The following is a 27,878-nucleotide window of genomic DNA, read 5'->3' as shown; positions in this document are numbered from 1 at the left end:
CCGACCAGAAAGTAATGCGAGCATTTCAGCATCTATTGCAGTGTCCTGCGAGAACTGGGTTTCTAGGACATTCTAGCAAGATTCTTCTGATATTGCTGATTTTACTAAAGAGAGTTTTCTAGTGAGGAAAGAACAGTTTAAGTCTTACCTTTTTCTTAATAATAACAGTGGCAAAACAATCTGTCTTTCTCTCGTCCTCCCATCCTGGTAGATTTATGGAAAAGCTTCCCAGTTTGAGGATTTTCAGGATGGATTTTCAGGGCACCGATCATGCCCCCTCTCTCTAGATTGTCACAGTCCTACTGACCATGTGCATGGGAAGAGACGGGTTGATTGGACTGACCTTGAACTGTAGAGAAGGGAAAGGCATATGTAGCTTTCTGATAGTGACACTGCGTGTGCACAGATCGTTAGGCAGACAGAGTGCTTTTACTGACCTGTTCTTAACTATAAAAGAGCATTTTCTTTCTGTCCCAGATCTCCTTGGGCACTGGGCGTAAAAGAGGTCAATCTGTGGATGGTATGTGCTGATCAGACAGCTTCAAGTGTTATTAATACCTTAATTGAATGAAATCTGTGTAACTTTTAATGATCCGTAATAGGGAAGTATCTTTACTCAATGCAAGGCAGTAAAGACTGTATGTAATACTGATGATGAACTCCTGGTTACTCTTTAAAAGCATGTGGCATTTAGAAATAAATGCATTTAAGAGACTAGTCTGCACCTGCTTCTGGGTATAGCCTCTCCTTTTAGGTAGGAGCCTGTAATCTGAGACCCCAGTGTCTAGATTTTACTTTTATCCTTCTGTGCATCTTTCTAGGTTGTCAACGAGTAGTTAGACGGTCTCTTTTTCCTTCCTTCTGCCTCGAGGGAAGGAACCTGAAATATCCCAGGGGCTACGGCTGGGAGAAAACACAGATCTGAGCAATCCACGGGCCAAACTGTGAAACATGTCGTGTAATGTCTTCACAGAACTGCTTCTATGTCAGTGTTTGTCTCATACACTGTGGCATAGATGGTCTAACAGGGGAGGGAGGGCAGCGTGGTTATCGAAGCCTGGGATCATGAAAATCACCTGGCGGTGGTGTTTGTATTTTCATTTCTCTCTCTCTCTCTCTTTTTAACGTGGCTGTGCTGCACAGCTTGCAGGATCTTAGTTCCCCAATCAGGGATTGAACCCAGCAGTGAAAACCTCGAGTCCTAACCACTGGACCACCACGGAATTTCCTGTACTTTTATTTCTACAACACTTTTCGACCTCAGTGAAATTGATGACTTGCCTACAATGGCTGGGAATCCGATCCCACTCTCGTCACCTTGTGGTTGCCATGCAGAAAGGGATCTCTGAGCTCTGGTCTGCATGGTCCTGCCTTTAAGGAGCAGTATTACCTTGGGCCAGTCCTTCTCCTCCCTCAACGGAGTTTCCTTCTTTAGAAACGAAAGAGCTGGACTTGAGTTGTTGAAATCCTTCCCTTATTAGATAGCTTAGGCTAACTCACGCTGCCACAGTGTATGACCTCTAGCTGTCTGTGGCTTTCAGAACCAAAGGCTCATTCCTCGCCATCTTCCATGTCCACTGTGTCCACTCCTGTCTTTCTCTGGGGCTCAGACTAACTGAGTAACAGCGCCTACCTGGCTGCCGCACATCTCATGGCAGAGGGAGGCAGAACAGGGAGCCAGACACGGGCTTGGAAGGCTTCTGCTTGGAATCGGCACGTGCTGTTTCCTCCTCCATGTCATTGACCCCAAAGCTAATCGCAGAGTTAATTTGTTAGGTGGCTGTGACCCTCTGGGAGGGGCAGAACCATGGTGAGTGTCAGCAGACATTCACACAGTGATGTGACCTTTCACCCTCCCGCCTCCACCATCCTGTGATTTCGGCCCAGGCTCTTGCCCTTGCGAGTAGAAGCCCAACAAAAATCACATCTTAATTTTATTTATTTTTTAGTTTTTGGTGGCACAGCATGTGGGATCTTAGTTCCCTGACCTGGGATCGAACCTGAGCCCTCTGCATTGGAAGGCAAAGTCTTAACCACTGGACTACCAGGGAAGTCCCCGCAACTCACATCTTAAAGCTTTCAGATTTTCATGTCCTGTGTTTAAGGCATTTCTGCTGAACTGGACTTGGAAAGAATATTTCATTTGTGAGAGGGGTGGGAGGAGCATTTTAAAGCAGCACGTACTCTGCCTCTGAGTTCTCTTGCCTTATCTGTGGTTCTGTGGCAGCACAGTCCATACTTTCCAGGCCAACACGTGGAAATTTCGCAATCTGAGAAGTATTAATAGACCTGCAAGTGAAATAGGCTTGCACAAATGCTTAGATAGAGTCCTCATACGTGAATTAAAATGAGAGATGAAAGATCTTAGCAGTATATCTGTAAACATTGAAGATAATGTTATGGGGTATAATTTTGAAAGAGTCCTTTGACACCACTGGCAGAAGTACTTAATGCTTTATTGAATTAACTCAGTGTGATGTTTTTTTAGAACTTTCTTTTCATAATCTTAGGGAGAGGAGGGAACATGGAAAAGTCACTTATTTTCTTGAGTTTGTGTAGAAAATATCCTGATGCTGGGAAAGACTGAAGGCAAAAGGAGAAGGCGATGGCAGAGGATGAGATGATTAGATAGCATCACTGATTCGATGGACATGAATTTGAGCAAACTCTGGGAGAGACTGAAGGACAGAGGATCCTGGCGTGCTGCAGTCCTTGGGGTTGCAAAGAGTTGGACGTGACTTAGTGACTGAACAAAAACAAATTCAAGACAGATGAAACCTCTAGGGGTCGGTTCTTAGTGACTTCCAGTTTCTAGGTGTGATGTTTAATCGCACCGATTACCAGGAAGCCTCTGTTACTCCTCCCAGAGAAACCTGCATTCAATCCACAAATTAATGTTCTCCGGAGATTCAGAACAAAAAACTTTGAAAATAGAAATGTTACCCTTATTCAACAAGCACAATTCGGTTCACTAATTCTTAGAGAGAAAGCAAAATCTTCACCTAAAACCATTCCATTGGACCTCAGCAGATGGACTATTTCCAGGTCTTTGAATATAAAAAATATTTAAAAATTTTCCTTGTGGGCTTGAGTTTTCAAAGAGGATCCCTTTGGAAAGTTGGCAAATACTTACTTTCCTGGCACAAAGATTGGTTTTTTTCTTTTCCCCCTCCACCCAAAGCTATGACAGGGTGGAGTGGAGTATCCTTCCATGAAATTGCATGTTTCCAAAATAGGATTCACTGTTACATTTGACTTCTGTTGGAATTGAATCTCTAATCAAAAATAAGCTAAAACCAAACACTCTAGAAATAGAATTTCAGCTCATATTCTCTAATTTGGTCTTCATATAGGATAGAATTATTATATTTTATAAAAATGCCTTTTGAGCAGAAATGTAGCAAACAATCAATTAACAAAGTGGTTCAGATTCCATTCCCGTGTCTGTGATCTCATGTAGTAATATCCACAGTCTCAAATGGCTGTTGTACCATATCATTAACACTGTTCAGATTCTCTTGCAGTCTGGACGGCTTCCAGGAAAGAGCCATGCATTCTTCCGCTCCTTAGTTTTGTTTCCTGGTATTAAACTACGTTTAACCTAAAGGACCAGGGAAAACCCTGGTGTTCCTTGCTAGTGGCTTGGGATTCCCTGTTGCCTAGCATGGGATGGATCTGTAATAGAAACCGCTCATATGTTTTATAACAGTGATAATTGTAGCTGAAAGTTGGGATCAGTAAGGTAAAAGAAATCATAACTATTATTTTGCTGGATGTTGTGGATTATATTTCCCCAAGGTCTCAGCTGATCATTCTTGCCTCCAGGTGATGGGCAAAAAGGCTTCTAGCTATGGTAGCGAATGCTAGGATAATACCTTTTACAATGCTTTTACTCACTGGTTCTTAAGCATTAAACCCTTAATAGTGCACTAGAATGAGAAACCATGGCAGCAGTGGCCCGAGAGACAATGCGCATCCTTGCAGGGCAGAGACTGTCTTAGACTCCTCCAGGAACTCTTCAGCTTCCAGCCGAGCTGGACTTACAAGGAAGTGCTTAATGACTATGTGTTAATATCCATGTGGGGAGCAGAAAATGAGTCGAAACCACTTGAGCTAGGATGGTTTCATGCATATAAAAGAGTTTCAAACATTGTAGGAATAGGAGGAGTAGCAAGCTTTACTGTCCCTTCCCACCTTGAAACTGTGTCTTCTGGCTTGTTTGGGTTTGGGGTTTTGTGCATGTTGTTCTTGTCGTGAGATTCCCATTGTAGCTTTCTTCAATAAACAGTAACATTCCTTCCTATCCTGAGAGTCTGTTCTTGAGTTTTTTGGGTGTTTTCTTAATTTGTTTTTAATATCCTGTAACTTTTCTGAAAAAAGACACAGGTGGAGGGTCCTCTGGTCAGAGGCTGAAGTTAACACTTTTCCTTATCCCTCTTTTCTTATCCTCCTAGTTTTGAAAGTGTGGTCTTCAGATTCTAAGTGACTCTTCTTGAAAGATCTGTATGCTTTCACAGTGAATTCTTGGCACTCGAAAGATCTTTGATGCCTAAGGACCCCCTTGTTTGCCTGGGTTTCCATAGAAGATATTCTCCTGTCTGAGAACCAGCTAGGCTATAAGCATAAAAGATCTTCCATGAAAGCGTTAGTCGCTCAGTCATGTCCAACTCTCGGCAACCCCTTGGACTGTAGCCCGCCAGGCTCCTCTGTCCGTGGAATTCTCCAGGCAACAAGAGTGGAGTGGATTGTCGTTTCCTTCTCCTGGAAGTCTTCCCAACCCAGGGATCGAACCTGGGTCTCCCACATTGCAGGTAGATTCTTTACCATCTTAGCCACCAAGGAAGACCCACCAGGTTATAAGCATAAAAGATCTTCAGTGAAAGTCTCCCAAGCAATTCCTTAAGTCTCCTGAGAGAAGTTACCTTACATGAATGAGTAGACCTTTTACTGTTTCCTGGGGAACTGGCCCAGAAGCACAAGAGAGGTGCCAGAGAAAAATCAAGATCCAGTCTGGGGACAGGAAAAGAGCAAGGCAGAGAGATACTGAGGAAAAACCTTGAAGGGAGGGTGGAGAACACCACAGAAAACATGGACTATAGCTTCGCTTGAGAAGAAAGCTCCTGAAGCCTGTGCTTCTCCTAGCTTTCTTCCAGGAGGTGAACTAATAGTGTACATCATTAGATTATGGTTTTAGGCATGAATCTCTTATTTAAGTAAGGGCTATAAAACCCTGAGCTTTGCTTGTATTGATACTTAATAAGGGTGCATGCTCCTTGAAGCTAGTGTAAAGCATTTTTGTTGAGGCTCTTGATTTGCTGAATGAAACCATGGAACCTGTGATCCTTGGCACTTGCCATGTGCAGGCTGGCCGTCTTTCCCCTTGGAACAGGAGACATGCAGGCAAACAGCAGGCCTGTGGATCCCGGGAATGTATGGGACCGCCCTTCTGTGATCGTAACTCTCCTTGGGTAAAACATCTGAAAAATATGCCTGAGCTTGGGGACTTGACCTGAGTGAACAGGGAGGAAAAATGGAAGCTAGAAGGTAACATGTAACATACTTTAACTCTGCAGCAATTCAGGTTTCTTAAGTCTTCAATACTTTGATCCACTCTCATGCTGTTTCTTTTAATTCATGTATAGTTATTGCTTCAAAATATTTTCATTTACTCGGATTCTCTCTTGTGAACAATGAGCAGGCAGATCATGGCTTCCCCTTTTCCCGCCATCGTATGTTATTCCCAGAAACTCCGTCAACAAAGAAACACACACACACACACACACACACACACACACACACACACACGTAAGGGCGGTATCTTCAACTTTACAGGATTTTAAAAAACATCCTATCTAGTATTTGCTCCAAATTGTGCACATTCAGAAGCAGCAGACCGCCACTTTATTACCAGGAAAAGACTTTCAATCACAAGTTTTTAAATATAACCTCTGTTCCTGTTTGTTGAGATTTAGACTCCATGATGCCTTTAACAAGCTAAGAATACAATGAGTAGGTGAGGGCAAGGCAGTGTCCTCTGAACTCAGAGTGGTGAGTGGACACAAAGATTTTTTCTACACGTACCAGACACTTGTCTCTGAAAATCAGCGAAGATACTAGTTATGTACATTAATTGGTTTCAGTCAGTTCAGTTCAGTTGCTCAGTTGTGTCCGACTCTTTGTGACCCCATGGACTGCAGCACGCCAGGCCTCCCTGTCCATCACCAGCTCCCAGAGTTTACTCAAACTCATGTCCATTGAGTCGGTGATGCCATTCAGCCATCTCATCCTCTGTTATCCCCTTCTCCTCCAGCCTTCAATCTTTCCCAGCATCAGGGTCTTTTCTAGTAAGTCAGTTCTTTTCATCAGGTGGCCAAAGTATTGGAGTCTCAGCTTCAGCATCAGTCCTTCCAATGAATACTCAGGACTGATCTCCTTTAGGATGGACTGGTTGGATCTCCTTGCAGTCCAAGGGACTCTCAAGAGTCTTCTCTAACACCACAATTCAAAAGCATCAATTCTTCAGCGCTCAGCTTTCTTTATAGTCCAACTCTCACATCCATACATGACTACTGGAAAAACCAAAGCTTTGACTAGATGGACCTTTGTTGGCAAAGTAATGTCTCTGCTTTTTAATGTGCTGTCTAGGTTGGTCATAACTTTTCTTCCAAGGAGTAAGCATCTTTTAATTTCATGGCTGCAGTCACAATCTGCAGTCATCTTGGAGCCCCCCAAAATAAAGTCTGTCACTGTTTCCGCTGTTTCCCCATCTATTTGCCATGAAGTGATGGGACCGGATGCCACGATCTTAGTTTTCTCAATGTTGAGTTTTAAGTTACCTTTTTCATTCTCTTCTTTCACTTTCATCAAGAGGCTCTTTAGTTCTTCTTTGCTTTCTGCCATAAGGGTGGTGTCATCTGCATATCTGAGGTTATTGATATTTCTCCTGGCAGTCTTGATTCCAGCTTGTGCTTCATCCAGGCCAGCATTTCTCATGATATACTCTGCATATAAGTTAAATAAGCAGAGTGACAGTATGCAACCTCGATGTACAGCCTTAATTGATTCAGTCAGCTGATTTTGGCAGGAAGTCAAATTATTGACTCACTAGTGGACCCCCTGAGAAATAGGGAAAATAGGGGAAGGTTGGTAAAAGGGTACAAACATTTAGATATAAGATGAATAAGAGCTGAGGAACTAACGTGTAACATGACTGTGGTTGGTAACACTATACTGTATGTGTGCTCAGTCGTGTCTGCCTCTTTGCGACCCCACGGACTGTAGCCCGCCAGGCTCCTCTGTTCATGGGATTCTCCTGGCAAGAATACTGGAGTGGGTCACCTTTTCCTCCTCCAGGGGATCTTCCTGACCCAGGGTTCCAACCCACATCTCCTGTATTTTCTGCACTGGCAGTCAGATTCTTTACCACTGTGTCACCTTGGAAGCCCTACTATACTGTATAACTTTATATAATTGTATTGAAATTTGCTAAGAGAATAAAACAATTTTTAACCAAGAAAAAGTGAGAATAAATAATATTCTTATATATATATAAAATAATCGACCCTGTAAAATGATTATGAATATTTTAGGTGAAAGATAAAATGGTAGTAGGAAAAATAGATGGCTCTTCTAATAGATATTAAGTTTGACTAGAAAAAGGTTTTAGATAACTCAGAGTGTTGGTCTTTCTAATTTTAAGTAAAGGTTTTCTCACCAGAGTCTTCCCTAGTGGCTCAGATGGTGAAGAGTTTGCCTACAATGCGGGAGACCGGGGTTCGATCCCTGGGTCAAGAGGATCCCCTGGAGAAGGGAACGGCAACCCACTCCAGTACACTTGCCTGGAAAATCCCATGGGTGGAGAAGCCTGGTGGGCCCCAATCCATGGCATTGCAGAGTCGGACACGACTGAGCGACTAACACACACTTTGCCACCAGAGGCTGACATGGCTGTCTTTACCCTGTCCTGTAGACTCAAGAGGAAAGACGTAGAGACTGTTTTGTAGAGAGAACTGGATTCTTCTTCTCAAATAGGTGCTAGGTTGACATGTAATAGGCTTCCCTAGTGGCTCAAACAGTAAAGAATCTACCTGCCAATGCAGGAGACCTGGGTTTGGTCCCTGGGTTGGGAAGATCCCCTGGAGAAGGGAATGGCTACCCGCACTAGTATTCTTGCCTGGAGAGTTTCATGGACAGAGGAACCTGGTGGGCTACAGTGCATGGAGTTACAAAGAGTCAGACATGACAGAATGACTAACACTACTACTGACATGTAATGATGTCCATGACATCAAGGTAGAGACAGCAATAATCAGCTCTCACGACTGATTGCCTCTCTACAAGAGAGCTGGGCTTTGGGTCACTCTTGAATTCCCTTGACTGACATGCTGAAGTTTTGAAGACATTACAGAGTTGTGGTTACCAGGAGCAAAGAGGTTGTTAGCATTTGCCAAGAATTAATGCCTAAAAAGTGTGACTGTTCTAGAGGTAGCTTGTTTTAAGAGTATATTCAAAGGAAGTGGAGTCCTGGGATGTAAAGGTTTGGGGTGAGGAGATTTCTAAACGCTTAGGTAATTCTAATTATGATTTTATTGGCAAGGAAACAATAGCACTCTGTTAGCTTCTGAGAACAGTGGTCTGGTCTGAAGTTGATGTTGTATATGGGCACATTCTGTCTGTCTGCACTTTGCAGCTTTGAGGATGTACTTTGGGTTGGAAGGCTCAGTATCACATTCGATTAGATTTTTATGAGTCACAGATGTGGAGGGTGAGCCTGACTCTGAAAAGCTTTATCCTGTCCATTAGCAGAATTCTAAATGGTTTGGCCTGTTTGTCTTCTACCCTTTATAACCTTGGGATTAAAAAAAACGGTGTGTTTCCATCATTTTTTTTTCAGGAATGCACACTGTTGCATGGCTTTGGCAGCTGTGTGCTGTGGGTGTCCAGGTGTGCAAGAGTGCTCCCATCCTCAGTCTCTCGTTATGAAGAGCTGGTCCTTATCAGTAGTTCATCCTGCTGGCCTGCCATGAAATGATGTGATGAGAGCACTTGCAAACTCAGAGCGGAGGGGACGTGGCACCTGCCACATCAAACAAAGACAAACACAGGCAGAGGTCACTTTCCATCTTTTATAGATCTGACCTTTATCGACATCACCTGTGTATCCTGCTGTGTACACAAGGGGTCATATCTAGAGGCATTCATGGCGTGGGAATATATTCCAAGTATGTGTTTTTAAGGTTATTTCTTCTTCTTCTGTTTCCATGAATAGATATCAGTATTACCTGCAAGTCAAAAAAGACGTGCTTGAAGGGCGGTTGAGATGTTCATTGGAACAGGTGATCCGGCTGGCAGGCTTAGCTGTGCAAGGTAAGAGTGGGGACTGGTGTGTGACAATCCATCTTGTCTTGAATGCTGGCACCGCTAGCCTCTCGGAGGGAAAAGTTAAATTTACTTAAATGATCCCTTCATAACTCTTTTTTACATTTTGAGGTATCTTACATTAAAAGTGCAGAGGTAGTGACTTTTGGTGGCAGGATGGTGGATTCCTCAAAGCTGTTCGCAAATTGCTCATGCTTGTACAATTTTAGTTTTATTGAAGAAATAGCAGCTTTTATCCTGCCTCTAATTAAAGCTCCATTGCAGGGTTTGTAGACCATTTTCTTAGAATTTTTCCACTGCCCAATGTGGTCATATTTTGTGGCTTGATGTTATGGCTTTGTGACTTTCACATCAGTTTCAAGTGTGAGAGCTTAAGACATTATAGTATACTTTATTCTGACAGTTAAAGAGAGAAATTTAAAATGCAATGTTGTAATGTGAGATAGCTAATGTGTATTAGAGTCAATTTATCTTTCAACCTACCCTACTTAGATCGACCTAGATCAGACTGTTATTTTTTTTTAATCTTCTGTAAATTTTTACACCTATTTGTGTAGCACACTGTGTAATCTTTTACATATATTTATACATTATTCTTTATTGACTGGTAGCTTCATTGTCTTTAGTCATGTTAAAAACAAGAAGATAAAAGAAACATGTTTTTAAAAAGAAACATGTTTCCCTTGCAGTAGTGACTTTCCTTAAAATCAGACACCATCCAAATGTAGGCCTGCCAGCTGCAGAGTCCTTGCTGTGTGAGTTGTTGTTTTAGAAGCTGTGAACTGAACTTCTCATCCCAAAGTCTGCACTGAAGTTAAACCTTTTGGATTTAAAATGCCTAAAGTGGCAGCCTTCCCTTGATAACTTTCATTCCTGGGATATTAATGGTTAGCAGTTTTGGTTGGCCATATGCTACTTAAGTAGTTAGCTTCTCCCTGTGGATTCGAAGTCTGCAAAATACGTGGTATCTCATCTGTTCACCTAAAGACTGGAAGGGGAAGGAGAAATGCCTTGACTGTATAACAGAAGCATCCGTGGTTATAATTGAAAACTCATTCAAACAGTGGAGAAGATACCCTTAATGGGGAGATGAAAGGAAAGATCTGGCGGGTCCCTCATCTTCCAATTGGGTCTTTCTCCTTTAAGTGCTTCCTTTTCTTCTTCTTCTTTTTAACTCCCTTTATTCCCCTTTCACTCTTCAATCATTGGTCTCATTACAAGCATCCTGGATATTGGAAGACCTCAGTGATGGCTTTCAGGCTGAAGGAAGTTGGTGAACTTACTATGGGGTCCCTTTTACTTGGATCCTTGAAGCTCGCCATTCAATCTGATGAAATCCTCTAGCTATAATATTTGTAGAATAATTTTTCTGAGAACTTTCATTGGGCAGTTAGAAAGCCACATCAACAGAGATATAAGCTGTGATAAAGTAAGGTAACAGATGACTGACCTTGGAAATAGGCAGAGCTCACGGTCTTTGGTAATTCCAAATGCCTCACCTTGTAATTACTTGTAGGAATTGACACATATTTGTAGGTGCAATTTTGCCTTCTTGGTCTTTACAGTGGCCTTCTGTGTGGATCCGCTTATTCTTGTTACCTTAAAGATATCTGGATCCATTTCTACCTGATAGTGAACATTTTACATGAAATTTAAATCTCATACTATTTTGATTTTTTGTTGTTATTGAGAGCAACTGGGATAAGATGCAAGACATTTATTTATTTATGATAGAGGTTCTCTGTATTCATTTTATGGGATGTTCAGACTTAGAATTGTGAGATGAAAACAGGACAAAACAGAATTTGGGGCATTTTGTAAAACATGGAGTTGTTTAGGAGGTGTAAAAATTTGCAGCGTTGCTTGCCAAGGGTGATTTACAGTGGGAATTTCCAGCTGCAAATATATGAAGAGATGCAGATGGGTTTGGCTCTTCAGTTCTCAAAATTAACCTTGTGTTAAAAAGTCCCCTTGGCAGATAGTCTTAAGATCTGTGTTGGCACATATTTCATAAAAGATAAATATAGGTTTGTTTTAAATTCTTAAAATAGATTAGGAATCACTTTCAAATTTCTCTATTCTTTCTAGAAAATAATGTAGCAGTGCTTGCATGCTGATATTTACATTATTGCTATGTAAAAGTGGTAGTAATAGCAAACCCATCTTGACAACGTTTGTATTTAATAATAGTGCAGAAATAGGATGAGGTGAGAAGAGTCAATGTGGTAATAAATTTACCCTATTTTATCCCATCTTTAATGTCATATAATAAAGACTACCCTCCCCCCTTTTCTTTTCAGCTGATTTTGGAGATTTTAATCAGTTTGATTCTCAAGATTTCCTCAGAGAGTATGTACTATTTCCTATGGTAAGTATATCTTCCTTTTTCTTAGCTAATGTTCTATCTTCTTTGGATATTTAATTTTTTCCTTCAAAGATCTCAGACGAATTTACACATATACTCCCTGGGAAGAATGTCCCTGTATTTATGGAGATAAGATTTATAAGACCCAGAGAAAAGTAAAGATGCCTCTTCTTACCTCCTCAGAACACTTCCCTGGCTCATACACTGGCCTCGAGTACTAGGCACTCTCTTCCTTTTTTTTTAATATTTATATATTTATTTGGCTGTACCAGGTCTTAGTTGCGGCATGTGAACTCTTGTTGCGACATGTGGTGTCTAGTTTCCTGACCAGGAATCAAAACCGGTCCCCCTGAGCTCAGAGTCTTAGCCACTGGACACCCAGGAAAGTCCCTGTCTTTCCTTCTGAGCCTCTCAGCTTGGTCCCACTCCAGAACCTTTGTCCTGCCGGTCCTCTGTCTGGAATGCTCGGCCCCGGGTCTTCCTGTGACTGGTCGTTCAGGTCTTGATTCAAATACCACCTCCTCACAGAAGGCTTCCTTTTCCTTGACCGCCTGTATGATGCACTCCAACCATCCAGCACTTCCTGCTAAATCACCTTTTGTATGCATACTTTAGAGCTCTTTCAGTATCTAAAGGTGTTCATTCTTTCCTTCCTTTTTATTGTCAGCTGAAATGTCTTCTCCGAGGTGCTTAAACAGGGACCTTCTCTGTCTTGTCCATGGTTGTCTGGTACATAATTTCGTGCTCACACAGGTTTGTTGAATGAAGTAAAATATCCATTCTTGGATTAAATTAGGGGTGAGGCTGATTGCCTGGAGAATCCCAATGAGACTGTTTGCAGGAGGATGTCAGATGAGAGTGTTCTCAGCATGACATAGGAATTAGGTGTTGGTCCATGTAGCTCAGATAGTAAAGAATCTGCCTGCAATGCAGGAGACCCAGGTTCAATTCCCAGGACGGGGAAGATCCCCTGGAGAAGGGAATGGCTATCCACTCCAGTGTTCTTGCCTGCAGAATCCCCATGGATGGAGGACCCACGGCAAGTCCGTGGCAGAGAGTCGAACATGAGTGAGCGGCAGAGCAGAGCACGTAGTTTGTCAGTTGTAAATATCGCTGCTGGGAACTTTAAGGTGCACGTATCTTTTAGAATTAGTGTTTTTGTTTTTTCCAAATATATACCCAGGAGTGGAATGGCTGGGTCATGTAGTGGTTTTATTTTTAATTTTTTGAACAACCTCTACACTGTTTCCTGCAGTGGCTACAGAAGTTTGCATTCCCACCTACAGTGTATAAAGGTTCCCTTTTCTCTAAATTCATCTGAACCTTAACCTTATTCTTCTAAATTAGGGAAATACTGCAAGATCTCTAACATTTTATGAGTAGCTCTGTCTTTAGTCTTATTCCCGCTAAGATATCAGCAGTATTATCTGCTGGGGCCTGCTGTTTTTGATGCCTTGTTAATTCCACTGATTAAATCAGCCTCCGTTCAAAGAGATTTGCAGATTACTTAGCACAGAAGTTCTGCATGGGACTTGGTGTCCATGTCTCTGACATCTCAGAAGCTCACCTCAAAAGTCAGGATGTTTTCCCATGTGTGTGGTGGAAGGAAAAATGCAGCTCATACCTCAGAATTTTAGAGAGTGTGCATAATTGTGTCAAATGAAGGTGATAAACTTGATAATGTTCTGCAATTTCTTTTCTTTTTTTTTTTCACTTTTCTCTCATTAAAGGTCTCTGTTACATAGCCTTTAGGCAGAGAGCAGGAGAATATTCAAAGTTGGTTTCCAGCATGAGATGTGTGCATTTTTAGATGGTAAAATGCTTTGACAGGTTTAAGTGCTGTGAAGCAGTAAAGGAGTTATTTTGTACATATCATATCTTTTTCAGAATAAAACCTGTCTCCACTGGGCTCTAAGCAAATCAGGTATTAAAACAGCCCAGACCTCATTCAGTTTCACTATGGGCAGGCAGATATTGGTGGTGGTGTTCTTGGATCTAAAACTTCCCCTTTTGGGATAGTAGCTACTAGTGATGGGTGCCTATTTGCATTCAGATTGAAATGAATTAACCTTAAATAAAATTTAAAATTTAGTTCCTCGGTTGCATAAGATACGTTTTTTAAAAATGCTCAATGGTCACATGTGGTTGTGGCTACTGTCTGGAAGGCTTGGATATAGGACATTTCCATCATTCCAGAAAGTCCTGTTGGGCACTGCTGAGGATGAAGTGGCTGAGGATGTCAGCCTGTATGTCTGAATCGTGAATATTCCTTGGCTTTTGTCATCAGTCATGTATCTTTTAGGGCTTCCCTGGTAGCTCAGCTGGTAAAGAATCCGCCTGCAATGCAGGAGACCCTGGTTTGATTCCTGGGTCGGGAAGATCCCCTGGAGAAGGGATAGGCTACCCACTCCAGTATTCTTGGGCTTCCCTGGTGGCTCAGAGGGTAAAGAATCCACTTGCAGTGTGGGAGACCTGGGTTCAATCCCTGGGTTGGGAAGATCCCCTGGAGGGAGGGCATGGCAACCCACTCCAGTAATTTTGTCTGGAAAAGCCCCTGGACAGAGAAGCCTGGTGGGCTACAGTCCATGGATGGCAGAGTCGGACACAACTGAGCAACTAAGCACAGCACAGCGTGTATCCTTTCTTCCACCCCACCCCCCACCCCTGTTGTATTCTGGACGCACTGTGGTCTGTGGTCAGGCAGCTTAGAGCATAGGGGTTAAGTGTTCTGTGCCTGTATCCTGGTTGTGCCATTTACTGGCTGGACAAACTTGAGCTCGTTATTTAGCCAAAGGCTCCATATTCTCATGTAAAAATGAGGATGACAAGCCTGATGTGATTGTGAGGATAAAAGGAGAGAATGCGTGATGTGAAGTACTTAATTTGGCACGTGGTAAATTCTCAGTAAGCATTTATTCAGTTTTCACTGTCGTCATCATTCATATTATCATCATCATCAGCGTATTTTTCTGTCTCAGGCAAGCACAGGATGCTGAAGTGTGTGCTTTCTAGGCATGAATACTCTGTGTTTCTTGAAATGTGAGCAGACAGAGGACAGGCAGAGGGTATCAATGATCATTCAGCGGCTTTGTGTAGTTCAGACTCTACTCAATACTCTGTAATGGCCTATGTGGGAAAAGAATGTAAAAATGAGTGGATATATGTATATATATAGTGCAGGGGACCCAGGTTTGATCCCTGGGTGGAGAAGATCCCCTGGAGAAGGAAATGGCACCCCACTCCAGTATTCTTGCCTGGAAAATCCCATGGACAGAGGAGCCTGCCAGGCTACAGTCCATGGGGTTGCAAAGCATCGGACACGACTTAGTGACTAAATCACCAACCAATATGTATGTGTATAACTGATTCACTTTGCTGTACAGCTGAAACTAACACAACATTGTAAATCAACTATACACCAATGAAAGTTTTTTAAAAACCTAAAACAAAAGCAAGACAGTCTCATTTGGCAATATGAAACTGACATGTTGTATATTTGGTTCAGCTCAATCAACACTTATTGGTCACCTACTGTATGTTGAGAGTTTGTAAGCAGGTATTGTTCCGAGCCCTAAGATGGGCCATGGAGGTGATGTGGAGGCTTGCAGCTTGCTGAACTTAAGTGCCTGTCATTTCTAGTAGGAGGGAAACAAGGATAAAGGATGAGTATCCAAACAACTGTGTAAGAGAGGGCTTCCCAGGTGACACAGTGGTAAAGAATCCACCTACCTATCAGGAGATGCGAGTTCAATCCCTGGGTTGGAAAGATCCCCTGGAGAAGGAAATGGCAACCCACTCCGGTATTCTTGCCTGGGAAACCCCACGGACGGAGGAGCCCGGTGGGCAGCAGTCCGTGGAGTTGCAAAGAGCTGAACACGAATGAGTGACTAAGCAACAGCAATAACAAAATATAAGAAAGACAGTAGGCAGATTCTGGTAAGGACTATGGGAGAGACACACAGGGCCGAAGATGAAGCTGCAGAGTGGGAAAGGCTCCTGTCCTGCTCGGGAGAACATGGAAGCCTTGTCCAGGGAGTGGTAGGTGTGATGGACCTCAGAGACAACACGGTGAGATGTGAAAGCGTTTTGTGTTGGAAATAGTCGGCCTGAAGTTATAAACTCTTGGGAGAAGGGGTCTGAAGGGACGTCTGGGTTGCCCTGAAGCGCGGTCTGAATGCCAGGCCCAGGTGGTGACCTGATTGAGCAGGCAGTGGGGAGCCATGGCAGGTTGTACACTTTCTGCTGGGTTCCACTAGGGCTTTCAAAGGGAAGAATGCATTCCTTTGGTGGGGGAGGGAACCAGGGATGAATGGCTGTGTTTGATCTCATAAAGCCACCGAATTTGTCAAATGGCATTTCTGCGGCCGAGCAAAAGAACAAAGTTAAGTACACAGGGCGCTCCCCAGGTGTGCGGCTGTGTGCAGGCTCGCTCCCTGCCATTTTTCATCCCGGCTTGGCCGCTCTGGCCCGGCCCAGTGGCGGGGCCGCATGCCTCAGGGAGGCCCGGACACAGATGGAGGTGGTGGGGTTGAGTACAATAGCAGAGGGTCCCTTTGGACTTCTTCTTTCAGAGAGTCGGAGGCAGCGGTTTACTGGAGCATGTTTTGATCTTCACTTAGCTTTATTTTGTCCTATTGTCCCACGCCTTTTATTGGCTTTTCAAAATTAATATCGAGTTATCCCTCATCCTCGTTAGCCAGATGTGTACCGAGCTGGATTTCTAAGCCATGTGGCATCTTTGTGATCCCACAGTGTAAAACTGAAAACGTGGAGCTTTATTTTCTAAGATGGACTTGAGATGCTTCAAGTGGGTGGCTAAATAGACAACAGCAAATGAAACAGCTCACCTATGAAAAATAAGAGCTGCCAGTAATTCCCTCAGTCCTCTCTAAGGGGTCTCAGGACCATCTGCAGAGCTCTAAGAATTTCCAATATAGAGCTATGCTAGCATTTTCCAACTTTAAATATATTCTGATTTTTTTTTTTTTTTTTACAATTTCATCATTTGAGATGGGATGTTTCTTACAGTTTTGAGGTGTACCTTCTTGGGAATAGTGTTTCATGAAATGTGGTTAAAGTGGAGATAATCTTTATGTACGTGATATTTTACAACCAAGGGAATGAGGCATTTTGGATGGTTTGAAAGCATCAGCCCTCACCCCTCCTGCCCCCGACTCCCAGTGGCTGTGATGAGCCTCGGAGGGCCTCCCCGGGACACAGAGCTCACACAGCCCCCCCTGGGGCTCAGAGGAGGATGGAACTTTACAGGCTGCTACCTAGTAGGAAGGGCAGAGGCAGCGGAGCTCCTGGCTGGAGCCACACACAGGGAATGGGATAAGCTTTAGAATCATCATGCCTCTCAATGTCTCAGGAACCGACTGGTCTCCCCGTCTTGGATTTATTCCTCCAGACTCCATCTCACTTTCCCAGTAAGTGTTTAACAAGCTCTGTAAATACTCACACTGTCCTAGAAGGACTCACTCCTGTGTCCAGTTGACTCTCTACTCCCATGGGAGCTGGCGCAACACTGGTCCAGGGTCCTGGGGTTTATCTAGTTGAGACACCAGCTGGTTAGCTCCCCAGCTGTCATCTTCTGGAGCTCCCTTGAGGAAGTTTAGCTGTTGTGGCCTCTTTTGCTCCCAAGGCCCCTCCAAGTAGCCTCTGAATGAGCCTGCTCTGCCTAAAGTGTCTCTGAATTAGTTTGCTGGGATTGGGCCGGTAGATAAGAAGGTCAGGCACTGTCCCTTCCTGGGCTTAACTTTTGAGGAGATGATGGCCTGGAAACTCATCTGCCTGTATATCCTCACATTTTGTTAAAAATGTGTAGGCGCTTACAAAGCACTTTTTTTTTTGGCCATGCCAGGCGGCATGTAGGATCTTAGTTCCCCAACTAGGGATCAAACCTGTGCCCCCTGCATTGGGAGTGTGGAGTCCTAACCATTGGACCACCAGGGAAGTCCCTTACAAAGCGTTTTAAATAAAAGTCTGAGAGGCAGGCAGATAGGCAAGAAGAAGCTAAATGCAAAAGAGCTATTCTTAGTTCAGTTCAGTTCAGTCGCTCAGTTGTGTCCGACTCCTTGTGACCCCATGAATCGCAGCATGCCAGGCCTCCCTGTCCATCACCAACTCCCAGGGTTTACCCAAACTCGTGTCCATTGAGGCGATGATGCCATCCAGCCATCTCATTCTCTGTTGTTCCCTTTTCCTCCTGTCCCCAATCCTTCCCAGCATCAGGGTCTTTTCCAATGAGTCAACTCTTCGCAGGAGGTGGCCAAAGTATTGGAGTTTCAGCTTCAACATCAGTCCTTCCAATGAACACCCAGGACTGATCTCCTTTAGGATGGAATGGTTGGATCTTCTTGCAGTCCAGGGGACTCTCAAGAGTCTTCTTCAGCACCACAGTTCAAAAGCATCAATTCTTCGGTGCTCAGCTTTCTTCACAGTCCAACTCTCTCATCCATACACAACTACTGGAAAAACCATAGGCCCTTCAGAATTTAGATGGCAACCCCAAATATGCCTTGGAGTAGCCTAGGTTATAATGCAGAGCCCTGTTACAAAAGTGAACATGAACCTCTGTTCTAAAAATGACAACTTTTAATTCAAAGGAATAAAAGGAGCAAAACAGAGACACAGACATAGAGAACACAGATATGGACACCAAGCGGGGAGAAGGGGGTGGGGTGAATTGGGCAATTGGGATTGACATGCACACACTACAATGTATAAAGTAGATAACTAATGAGAACCTGCTGTATAGCTACTCAGGGCTCTGTGGTGACCTAAATGGGGTGAAAATCCAAAAAAGAGGGGATATATGTATACATAAAGCTGATTTGGGCTTCCATGGTAGCTCAGATAGTAAAGAATGTGCTTGCAATGCAGGAGACCCAGGTTCGATCCCCGGGTCGTGAAGATCTCCTGGAGAAGGGAATGGCAACCCACTCCAGTATTCTTGCCTGGGAAACCCTATGGACAGAGGAGCCTGGCAGGCTACAGTCCATGGACCGCAAAGAGTCAGACACGACTGAGCGACTACCACTTTAACACTTTAAAGCTGATCTGCTTTGCTGTCCAGTAGAAATGAACACAACATTGTACGGCCGCTATGCTCCAGTAAAAATTAATTTTAAAAGAAAAAGGAATTGCAGAGAAGTAAAGGGAGGTTGAGGAAGTGAGGCGAGTCAGGGACATCTTTTAGAAAAAAGGAGCGAGTTAAAGGTCCACAAGCAAAATCGCAAAGGACCTTAACTGCTTTCCATTTTGACAGGATTTGGCCCTGGAAGAAGCTGTTCTGGAGGAACTGACGCAGAAGGTGGCCCAGGAACACAAAGCCCACAGGTGAGGCGGGGCGGCCTGGCCCAGCACGCGGCCACTGTCCTGTCTGAGACTCAGGTGGTGGCCCCCCACCCCGCAGTCTGCGGCTCGAGTGCCCGCAATTCTGTTTCTTGTAGCAATGACTCAGCTCTGTTGTGAGAGTGCATGTAGATTGGAAGACTGTGCTCCCTGCCCCTATTCCCCTTTCTTTTTCTCTCTCTTCCTTTTCTTTTTCCTTTCTTCCCCCATCCCCTTTTCCCCTGTTCTTCGACACCAGTAGACCCACACTGACGTGGAGCTGTTGGCCAGAGGGATTCCTCCCTGTGACCTTCCTAAAACTCTGTTGCCGGACTTGGGAAGCTTGGGGCTGCTTATGCTGAGTCTAGACCTCAAGAGCTACTTTGGGTGGGAAAGTCAAGGTCAGGGAGAAAAATGGTGAGATTCAAGTCATCACTGAGAGCTTGCTCAGGGCCACTTGGAGCTCTTTGGGATGAATAGAAAATAAACAGCTTCCCTTCCAACTAAACCACCACCACTTCCAACCTCAGAGGATGTGTGCAGCGATCCTAGACTCTCTTAACTTGGTTACTTGGCTCCTGAATTATCATCCTCACAATCTTTTTCCTTTCTTCCTTTTTTTCCTTTTTTTTTCCTTAACAGTGGAGATTTTTGTCCCAGGTTGGAGAAAAATACCTCCCCCCCCCCAAGCAGTCAGCATTATTCACTAGGACGTCTGGCATAATCCATGTTCATAGGGCTGTGGCTCTCAATTAAATGCTTTACCTTCCTCTTATTATTCCCTGTTGAGTGAAAGGCTACTGGGGGAAATGTTAATGAATTACTTAGTAATGCGCTGTGCCCACAGTTGGGTGATGATGACTTTTCTCAGAACTAAAGCCACGGTTCTGGAATTTGCCACCAGGAGGGTCAGGTCTTCCACTGACTTTATTGCCCTTAACCGTTTCCTCCTTTGATGCTCTTTTGGTTTTAGTGGAATCCTGCCAGCAGAAGCCGAGCTTATGTACATCAACGAGGTGGAACGTTTGGATGGATTTGGACAGGAGATCTTCCCTGTGAAGGTAGCATCCCCTGTCCTTGCTTCATCTGTCTCAGAACAGCATAGGCATTTGGAAAACCAGTGTTGCTTGAGAGCAGAGAACCAGAAGGCTTGGCTTTCTCATTACTATGTGGCATTAGTGAGCAAGTCCAATTTACTTTAGTGAAAGCAAACCCTGTTTTGTTAATGGAGAGATTTTGAAGCTTTCCACAGTTCTCAGCAGACTCTCTCAATTGTAAGACAACCTTCTGAGTGAGTACCCAACAGCAGCCCATCTGGTGCCAAGAAGTTGTCAAGGTCACAGCCAACCTTACAGCGGGACACGTAGCAAACGTCACACGTGCCTTAATACAGACCCTCCACCACTGTTTTCCTCCCCAGCCTTTTCTTTTCTCTTCTTGGGGCTGATGCAGTGATAACTGTTTTGAGGAAGAATGAAACATTTCCTGGATACAATCATACTTTATTTCTCTGGCTCTAGAGAGCCTCTGTTGTGGATTTCCAGCCCCTTTGGTGTTTTCTGGAAAGTATGCCTAGGAAATGGTTATAAGCACATCCCACCCTTTGCAACAGATTCACCTCCTGAAGTGTGGGTGTGGTGGTGGGGTCATGGTGCAAGGTCGTCTGTAGAGCTGAGTCCATCATCCAAACTCATTTTCCTCTCTCTGCTGACCCACTTTACAAAAGACGGAGTTTTATCAGAAACCTAAAGCAACTGGCACATTTCAGCAATTTGGGAGACGCCTGCAATTTCAGCATAAACATTTCACTCCAAACTGGCTCCACTGGCTGTTTTATAAGTGTTCTGTTCCCCCTCTGTCACACGTTTGCAATTTGCCTTAATGAGAACTGCCCATGTGTATCAAGTAGAATCAAGCAGGGTGGCCGCAACTTGCAGAAAAGGCTAAATGGCTCTTTTTTAGATTTGTTTAATTTTCTTTTGCTTCTCTAATGGCTGCCCTTCATAGGGTTGTAATCCATTTTCCTTGCAATAATGCCTATAAAGCCATCTGCATCCCACTTACACTTCAGCAGCCCATATATAGTCATGATATTTTGGAAAATCAGAGTAAACTTTTCTCCGCTTCTAGAAAACCGAGTTTTCAGGCCCTGGAAGTCGGAGGTTTGGTCGTGGGGGTCATTTGCCTGCGTGATTTTTAGTCATTATGAACTGTGGGAAACAGAGGCAGTGGAGACGACGTTGAAATCTGCTGTGCTGGGTTCGGATGCATTTTTGAGTCTGTCCTTTAGTGGGAAAAGTACAGGGAGCTACCCGAGCTACTCCGAGTGGGCAGACAGGCTCGGCTGACTCACTGCCCGTGGGTGTAACTCCGCTGGGCTGCTGCTTTTTTTCCTCCCCCACCGCATATCTGTCCATGACTCAGGTGACCACCTACGGACCGCATGATTCCTGGGGACCCAAGGGTGATGGACGGGGCGGTGGGTACCCGTGGGGGCTGTGATGGAGTCAGCTGTAAGTGAAAAAGCAGCCAGCAGAGTACGCAGGGGCAGCCTTCCCGTGCTGACGGAGTCCCTCCGGGCTGCTTGGGTCCTTCTCCACCCAGGAAGGTTTCAAACATATGTTATGGATATGTCCCAGGGAAGACCATTAAACTTGAGTGTGGGTTTTTGTTTTTTTTTTCCAAAAAATTTTCAAGATTGGGGAGCAGGAATACCCATGCATTTCCTGACAGGTCTTCCCTCCCCTTCCACAAACATGGGGTGTCCGCAGCCTCCGTGGACTCCTGTACTGTCAGAGCACGTGGGCGTGGTGGGGAGGGAGCTTCTGGAAAGGGTCACACCGAGTCTGGAGCCTCAACCCTAGCTCTGTGTACTGTTCTAACGGGTGTCTGGTCTGTGTTTTTTCCGCTGACCCGCTCTGGCGGCCTGCTCCTCCCATGTCCCCATCCATTCCCCTCGACCTCTGCACCCACCTACTGGCAGCGGTCCCAGGGAAGTCTTTCCGCAGAATTTTCCTTTTTCTTCCCATCTCTACTTTGCCGGTCTTTTTTTCCCACATAGGTTTTTTTTTAATCATGTAACCTACCTTTTAGCTCCTTGTAATTACTGAGTTCCTCTCCCCACTCCCCGGTTCTTTCTCGCTCAGCTTCCGCCATCAGCGGTTGTCTTTCTTTCTCTTTCTCTCTGTCTCTGTGAGAGAATTCCTACTTTAATGGAAAATTTGGGGGAGGCGGGTTGAGATGAGGTCCTTGAGAAGGAGGTCTTTGTGTCTTAGATGGGATCAGGTATTCCGAGGAAGGTTAGGGGTTTATCTTTTCTTTCTTAGTCTGAGCTAGGCATCCCCTCACTCCACAAAGAGGATGCCTCCCAAGTGAAAGCAGGGAGCTGGGTGACAGTTTGCTCACTGGATGCTCAGTCTTGCTCCCACTCTGCTCTCAAGAACACTGGAAGCTGGGTTATGCTTTCCCAGGCAGGAGGTTGGAGGCACCTGACTGGACCAAGAGACCAGACTGAAGACAAGACCTCTGGCCTCTCCCAGACAGGGCCCAGCGGATTGCCCAACTGTGAAGCTTATAGTGCACGTGCCCTTCCTATGCTCACAAAGGTCCCAGGCAGTGTTTAGCCTCCCACCGTGGAGCGTGAATAGATACCCCATCATCACACCCCCCAGGGTTGCCCCAGTAGGAATAACAGAGGTCAGTACAATGAGAATGAAGCACCCCAAAAGAGGCAGAGATTCTGCAGGGTGAAGGATTCCCCCATCCCTCACACTGTGAGCTTCAGGGATTTTACATATGTATGTATAAGCATATATATTATATATTACCTCATTGAAGGGATAGATTGCTTTTAAAAGAGAACATTCAGAAAATAAAAACTCTCAGAAATTTAAAATACGATATGGGAATAGGTAAACTTAATGGATAGGTTAGAAGAGTAAGAAAAGTCTCACCCAAAAACCCGAAGTTATGGAACAGGGGAGGCAAGAGATAAAATTGGAGGGCCAGCCCAGGTGTTCAACGTCTGAATAATGGGAGTTCTGAAAAGAGTGAATGGGGGAAACAGAAGGTAGTAATTTGGAAAAATATCCCAGAACTGAGGAACACGAGGTTCTGAATTGGAAGGCTGAGCATGGTGGATGCAAATAGACATACTCTAGGGCTTTAAGTGGTAGAAGTGGATGCCCATAAAGGAGAGGAAATGGTGGGGCTGGGTCTGCTGCTGGCTGCTTTAAACAAGATCTAAAGAATATTCAATTCCTCAAATTACGTGCCTGTATAATTGCACATATACAGTATGCATATATAATCAAAATGTATGCACATGTAATTTTGATTTAAAAAAACAAAAACTAGGGTTAAAAGAGATACTAATAGATGCTCATGAAAGAGATCTTAACTGCAAACCAATCTGAGAAAAATCCTAAAATTCTTTCTTAAACAGGAAATGTGACAAATTGAGATAAAAGGAAAAAACATATCTATGTAGTCTCTTAGGATGTGCAGTGGGGTGCCTCCCTTCAGGTTGCCTTGTTACCCCGATGCTGTCTGTGATTCATTCCATGTCTGGGCGAGAAACGGGGTGTGGTCCTCATGGGGAGGCTACCAGACTGCTCAGATGTATTTCATCACAACGATCTCTTGTTGATCTTATGCAGGACAATCATGGAAACAGTGTGCACCTGGGCATTTTCTTTATGGGGATTTTCGTGAGGAACAGGATGGGAAGACAACCAGTAATCTACAGGTAGTCTGATTTGTCTCTTTCTCCTTTTTTCCCTGGAGGTGCTCTCGCAAACCCCATGGAGTATGAAAGTTATACGGATGAGTTAAGAGCCAGACCGTGGATAAGAGTTGAGCTTTTCTCAACTGTAATAAGATCAGCCCCTTCTGCAGGGTTTAAGTGGTTATGGAGAAATTCCTCTCACTTTCCCTGGGGATTTGTTTGGGGACGGGGGATGGAGGGTGCTCTTTCTTTCCACTGACTCCACGAAGTGCGTAGTTGAACCCCTACTGAGCCAGAAGTGTGGAACCAAATTCTATGAGTCTGGTTGGAAATGGGCTCTTCAGGCATGAGGCTCCTGCAGGATCACCTTTGCCCAGATTACCCATGACCAGTCATTAAATCCAGCCTGGCTTCCATCCATTGCCCAGCGCTCCCTTTGCCTAACTCCATGTGCTATAAAGGTGCAAACTAATTTTTCTATTAAGAAAGAGGGCTATTTGTGAAAGTGTGTTTTGAAAAAAAAATCAATGTTTGTTATCATTAATGAAAAGACCTTGGTCCGTGTTTATTACTTTGACCCTTCAGCCTTCTTTTCCATTTAACAGGAGTGGAAGCAGCGTAGGGAAGTGGCAGGATGTCCCCTACATTACAAGTCCATGAGCTTGCCTTGCATTGATGCCCACAGATCCCATGCTAGTGTCAAAATCCGAAAAACTGCATTCTTGCTTTCATTTATGAGGGCATTGTGGCCTATTATTTACAGGAAAAACAGTTTTCCTGCGTGTGCATCTGATAGGCAGAGCTGCACGTCCGGGGAAGATGATCAAAGACGGCTCTTAGAGGCAGAGCATGGTCCACCTTCTGGAAGTAAATTCTTGGCCAGCAGTATACTTGTTGGATCAGCAGTTACTGCAGGTCATTTTGAGAAAGTTTTCCCACTAACAGCTTCCTAATTAGCTTTTGTTTTCCTAGGTCCCCACCCTACCATTATTTTTGTCCATTTGTTTTTTTTGCTCTTTGAATAGAGACATTATTGAATGAGGAGTGGAGAGAGAGTGCTTTGGGGCTACAAAATAAGCTTTTTAATTTTCGTACATGTTTTTAACTTTGGGAAATGTTGCAGGACTCATATACCTACAATGAATTGAGCAAAATACATAAATATGGGCAGAGTTGTAGCTATACATTTTTGTGTCCAGGTAAAGCTGTCTAGGCCTTTTGTCCCACACAGTTCTCTGTAGCTAAATCAGTGCTTGAGTCCAGAGAAGAGAAGCAGATAGATTTCGCATTCTGGCTCTCTGGATTAAATCAAAAACAGCAGTTTGATCATAATAAGCCCCTCACAGGTTTTGTTCAGTTTCCTTGGGAGCTGCTTCCAGCCCACTTCCTTTAGCATGTGCTTTGAAACCTTTATAAGATGTGAATTTTTTACTGCTACTATAGTGTCCTATTAACTGTGCCACTAAAAGTGAAGTCATATGGTGGAGTGAGGAGTGGATCGATGGATAGAACCCATCCATCCCTGTTGAGGAGGGTGGATGAGGCTAAGTCCTCCCCTTTGGCCCGAATTGGCTCATCTCCAAAGTGGGAAACTTGTCTACCTAGAGAGCTGATAAAAGAACTAGCCTTTATACAGATAGGAGGCAACATCATTACTTTTCATTATTTCAGAAAGCATCTATCGTATGCTGTATACTAGATGTACTCAGTCCATGGAATACAGAGATAAAGCAAGCAGAATCTCTGCCCGAGGCATGGGTCCTATGGTTGTTTGGTTTAGTTAGGAATCTGATCACAAACATAAACCGCTGTTATAAAATGTGGTGACTGATAAAGGACTACACCCGGTTCTTTCCTGGCATGTTGGTGGTTGGGAATGAGGAAAGGCTTCCTGGAGAAGGTGGGCCGCTTCTGGGTCTTAAAGGAATCATGCAGGCAGAGATGGGAGTGCAGTGAGCAAAAGCAGGATAGAAGGGGACTTCCATGGCAGTCCAGCGGTTAAGACTCTGAACTTTTACTACAGGGGGTATGAGTTTGATCCCTGGTTGGGGAACTAAGATCCCTCATTCTGCCACAGCATGGTCAAAAAAAATTTTTTTTAAGTTTTAAAAAAAAACCAGGATGGAGAGGAAAAGGCAGTGGGCAGGGAATTATAGGTTGGGGAGCAGAGTGAAGGGCAGGTAGTGTAAGAGATGATTAGAAACTGACTCTAAATAGAATTGGAGAAGGAAGTGGCAACCCACTCCAGTATTCTTGCCTGGAGAATCCCTTGGATGGAGGAGCCTGGTGGGCTATAGTCCATGGGGTCGCAAAGAGTCGGACACGACTGAGCGACTTCACTCACTGAGCGACTTCACTAAATAGAATGGGAAGCAGCCGCTTACCTTCCGTTGTCTGGTGGTTCTGTCTGTGTATCTCATTTCAGGTCAGATCTCCATGGGGAAAGGGGAGGAAATTTGTGTGTGTTTAGATCACAAAAATGTAGGCACGTTAAACATTCCCTCAGCATTTTTTCTAAGTGGCATAATCAAATCTGTAGTGTACATTGCAACACAGAATCTCGGTGGATTCTTCAGCCTAGGTTCCTGAAAATACATAATTTTTTTTTTTTTATTTTGCTGCCCTGTGTGACTTGTGGGGTCTTAGTTCCCAACCAGGGGTGATCCTGGGCACACAGCAGTGAAAGGCTGGAATCCTAATCACTGGACCTCCTGGAAACTCCACACATGACTTTTAAATGACCTGCTCTCCTGGCATTGAAAATGGGGTTCATGGGAAAGACTTTGTCCGTCTGGAAATATGAAAAACCAGGCAGCAGATGTCTCTTGCATATTTTTCTCCTAGCTCATAAGGGAAAGTGTACTTTCAAACAGCAACGTTGAGATGGTGTGTAGCTGTTTAAGTAGATGCATATTGCATTTTATTTCCTTTTCTGCTTTGAAGGAAGAAATGTTTAGCTTTTAAAAATACAGCTAAACCATCATTTGTAAAGTGAGGCTCAGTAATAGCAGATGACCCTCCTGTGCTGTCATAAATATCTAAAAAGTCTTTGGGCAGACACCGTGGGATTTCTTCTGCGCAGGTGGAACGACATGGGAAACATCACCCACAGCAAGTCGACTATCCTGGTGGAGCTCGTCAACAAAGAGGAGACGGCCCTCTTTCACACGGTAAGCAAAACAGTCAATGAAGGCGTGGTCCCACAGGCAGCTTTGCTGTCTGACTTCTCGGCTCCTAATATGCTTTATGAGAGAATAGTCTATCAGACCCATAACTTTCCATTATGTGCCCAGTGCTGCCATCACTCATTTCCAAGGGGTGGTGGTGATCTGATGCTCACAATGCCAGGGTTCCAAGCTGAGTTTTTACTCTAGGCTTCGCGTTCCTCCTCCAGCCTTATTTGTGCTGGATCGCAGTGTCTGGCGTGCCCTTCACTAGTCAGCTCTGATGATATGGCGTGATATTTTCTTTCGCTGGCTTATTTGGATTTTCTTTGCCATCACAGCCCAAGCCTGATCTGAAGCAAACTGGTGATTGCCTTTCTGTTGAGTACCTCCTTGAGAAGCAAGGCAGTTTACGCACCTCTCTGCCTCTAACTGAATGATGCTTGATATCCATGCCACACTCTGCCTTGATTCATTTATTGATTTGCAAAGCACTTGGTTTGGCATGATGTAAAGACACGCCAGATCACCAGTGTAACCCCAGCGCCATGGACATAAAGGATTCTCTAGCAGGCAGGACCATCTAACATCCTTGGGTGGGCTTCATCAACATGACCGCCACTGAATTTCAGCATGTTGGTTTGTGGCTCAGGGGGCTATTTTGTGCCTGACTTGAAGGGAGGAAGGGACATGTCCCTGCCCAGAGGAATCGTAATAAAATGCATATACAAACAAATGTTTATTTTTTCCCCATTTCTTCTTTTCCAAGGATGATATCGAAAATGCCAAGTACATATCTCGACTGTTTGCTACGCGGCACAAATTTTACAAACAAAACAAAATCTGCACCGAGTAAGTAAACATTTCATCCACCTCCCAGGGTGGCTTGTTCCAGCTTAAATTCTTATGC

At 44.2% G+C, this 27,878-nt stretch overlaps 1 protein-coding gene across 14 annotated transcripts in view; it reads left to right on the top strand.

The window, feature by feature from the left end:
* The window catches only part of PTPN14 (protein tyrosine phosphatase non-receptor type 14), a 193,678-nt gene that overhangs the window by 120,792 nt on the left and 45,008 nt on the right, over positions 1-27,878 (top strand). For all 14 annotated transcript variants that reach the window (XM_081491310.1, XM_081491309.1, XM_081491299.1 and 11 more), the window contains 7 exons: positions 9,269-9,366; positions 11,679-11,746; positions 19,014-19,084; positions 20,052-20,139; positions 23,737-23,825; positions 26,887-26,974; positions 27,738-27,820. In XM_081491310.1, the coding sequence (XP_081347436.1) occupies positions 9,269-9,366; positions 11,679-11,746; positions 19,014-19,084; positions 20,052-20,139; positions 23,737-23,825; positions 26,887-26,974; positions 27,738-27,820 (585 nt within the window). The remainder of the gene's footprint in view (positions 1-9,268; positions 9,367-11,678; positions 11,747-19,013; positions 19,085-20,051; positions 20,140-23,736; positions 23,826-26,886; positions 26,975-27,737; positions 27,821-27,878) is intronic.

The sequence above is a fragment of the Giraffa tippelskirchi genome, chromosome 5 (assembly GCF_054371585.1).
Source record: "Giraffa tippelskirchi isolate mGirTip1 chromosome 5, T2T-mGirTip1v1.2.pri, whole genome shotgun sequence".
NCBI lineage: Eukaryota > Metazoa > Chordata > Mammalia > Artiodactyla > Giraffidae > Giraffa > Giraffa tippelskirchi.
Note: the sequence above shows the minus strand (reverse complement) of the source record. Positions and strands in the feature narration are given on the sequence as shown.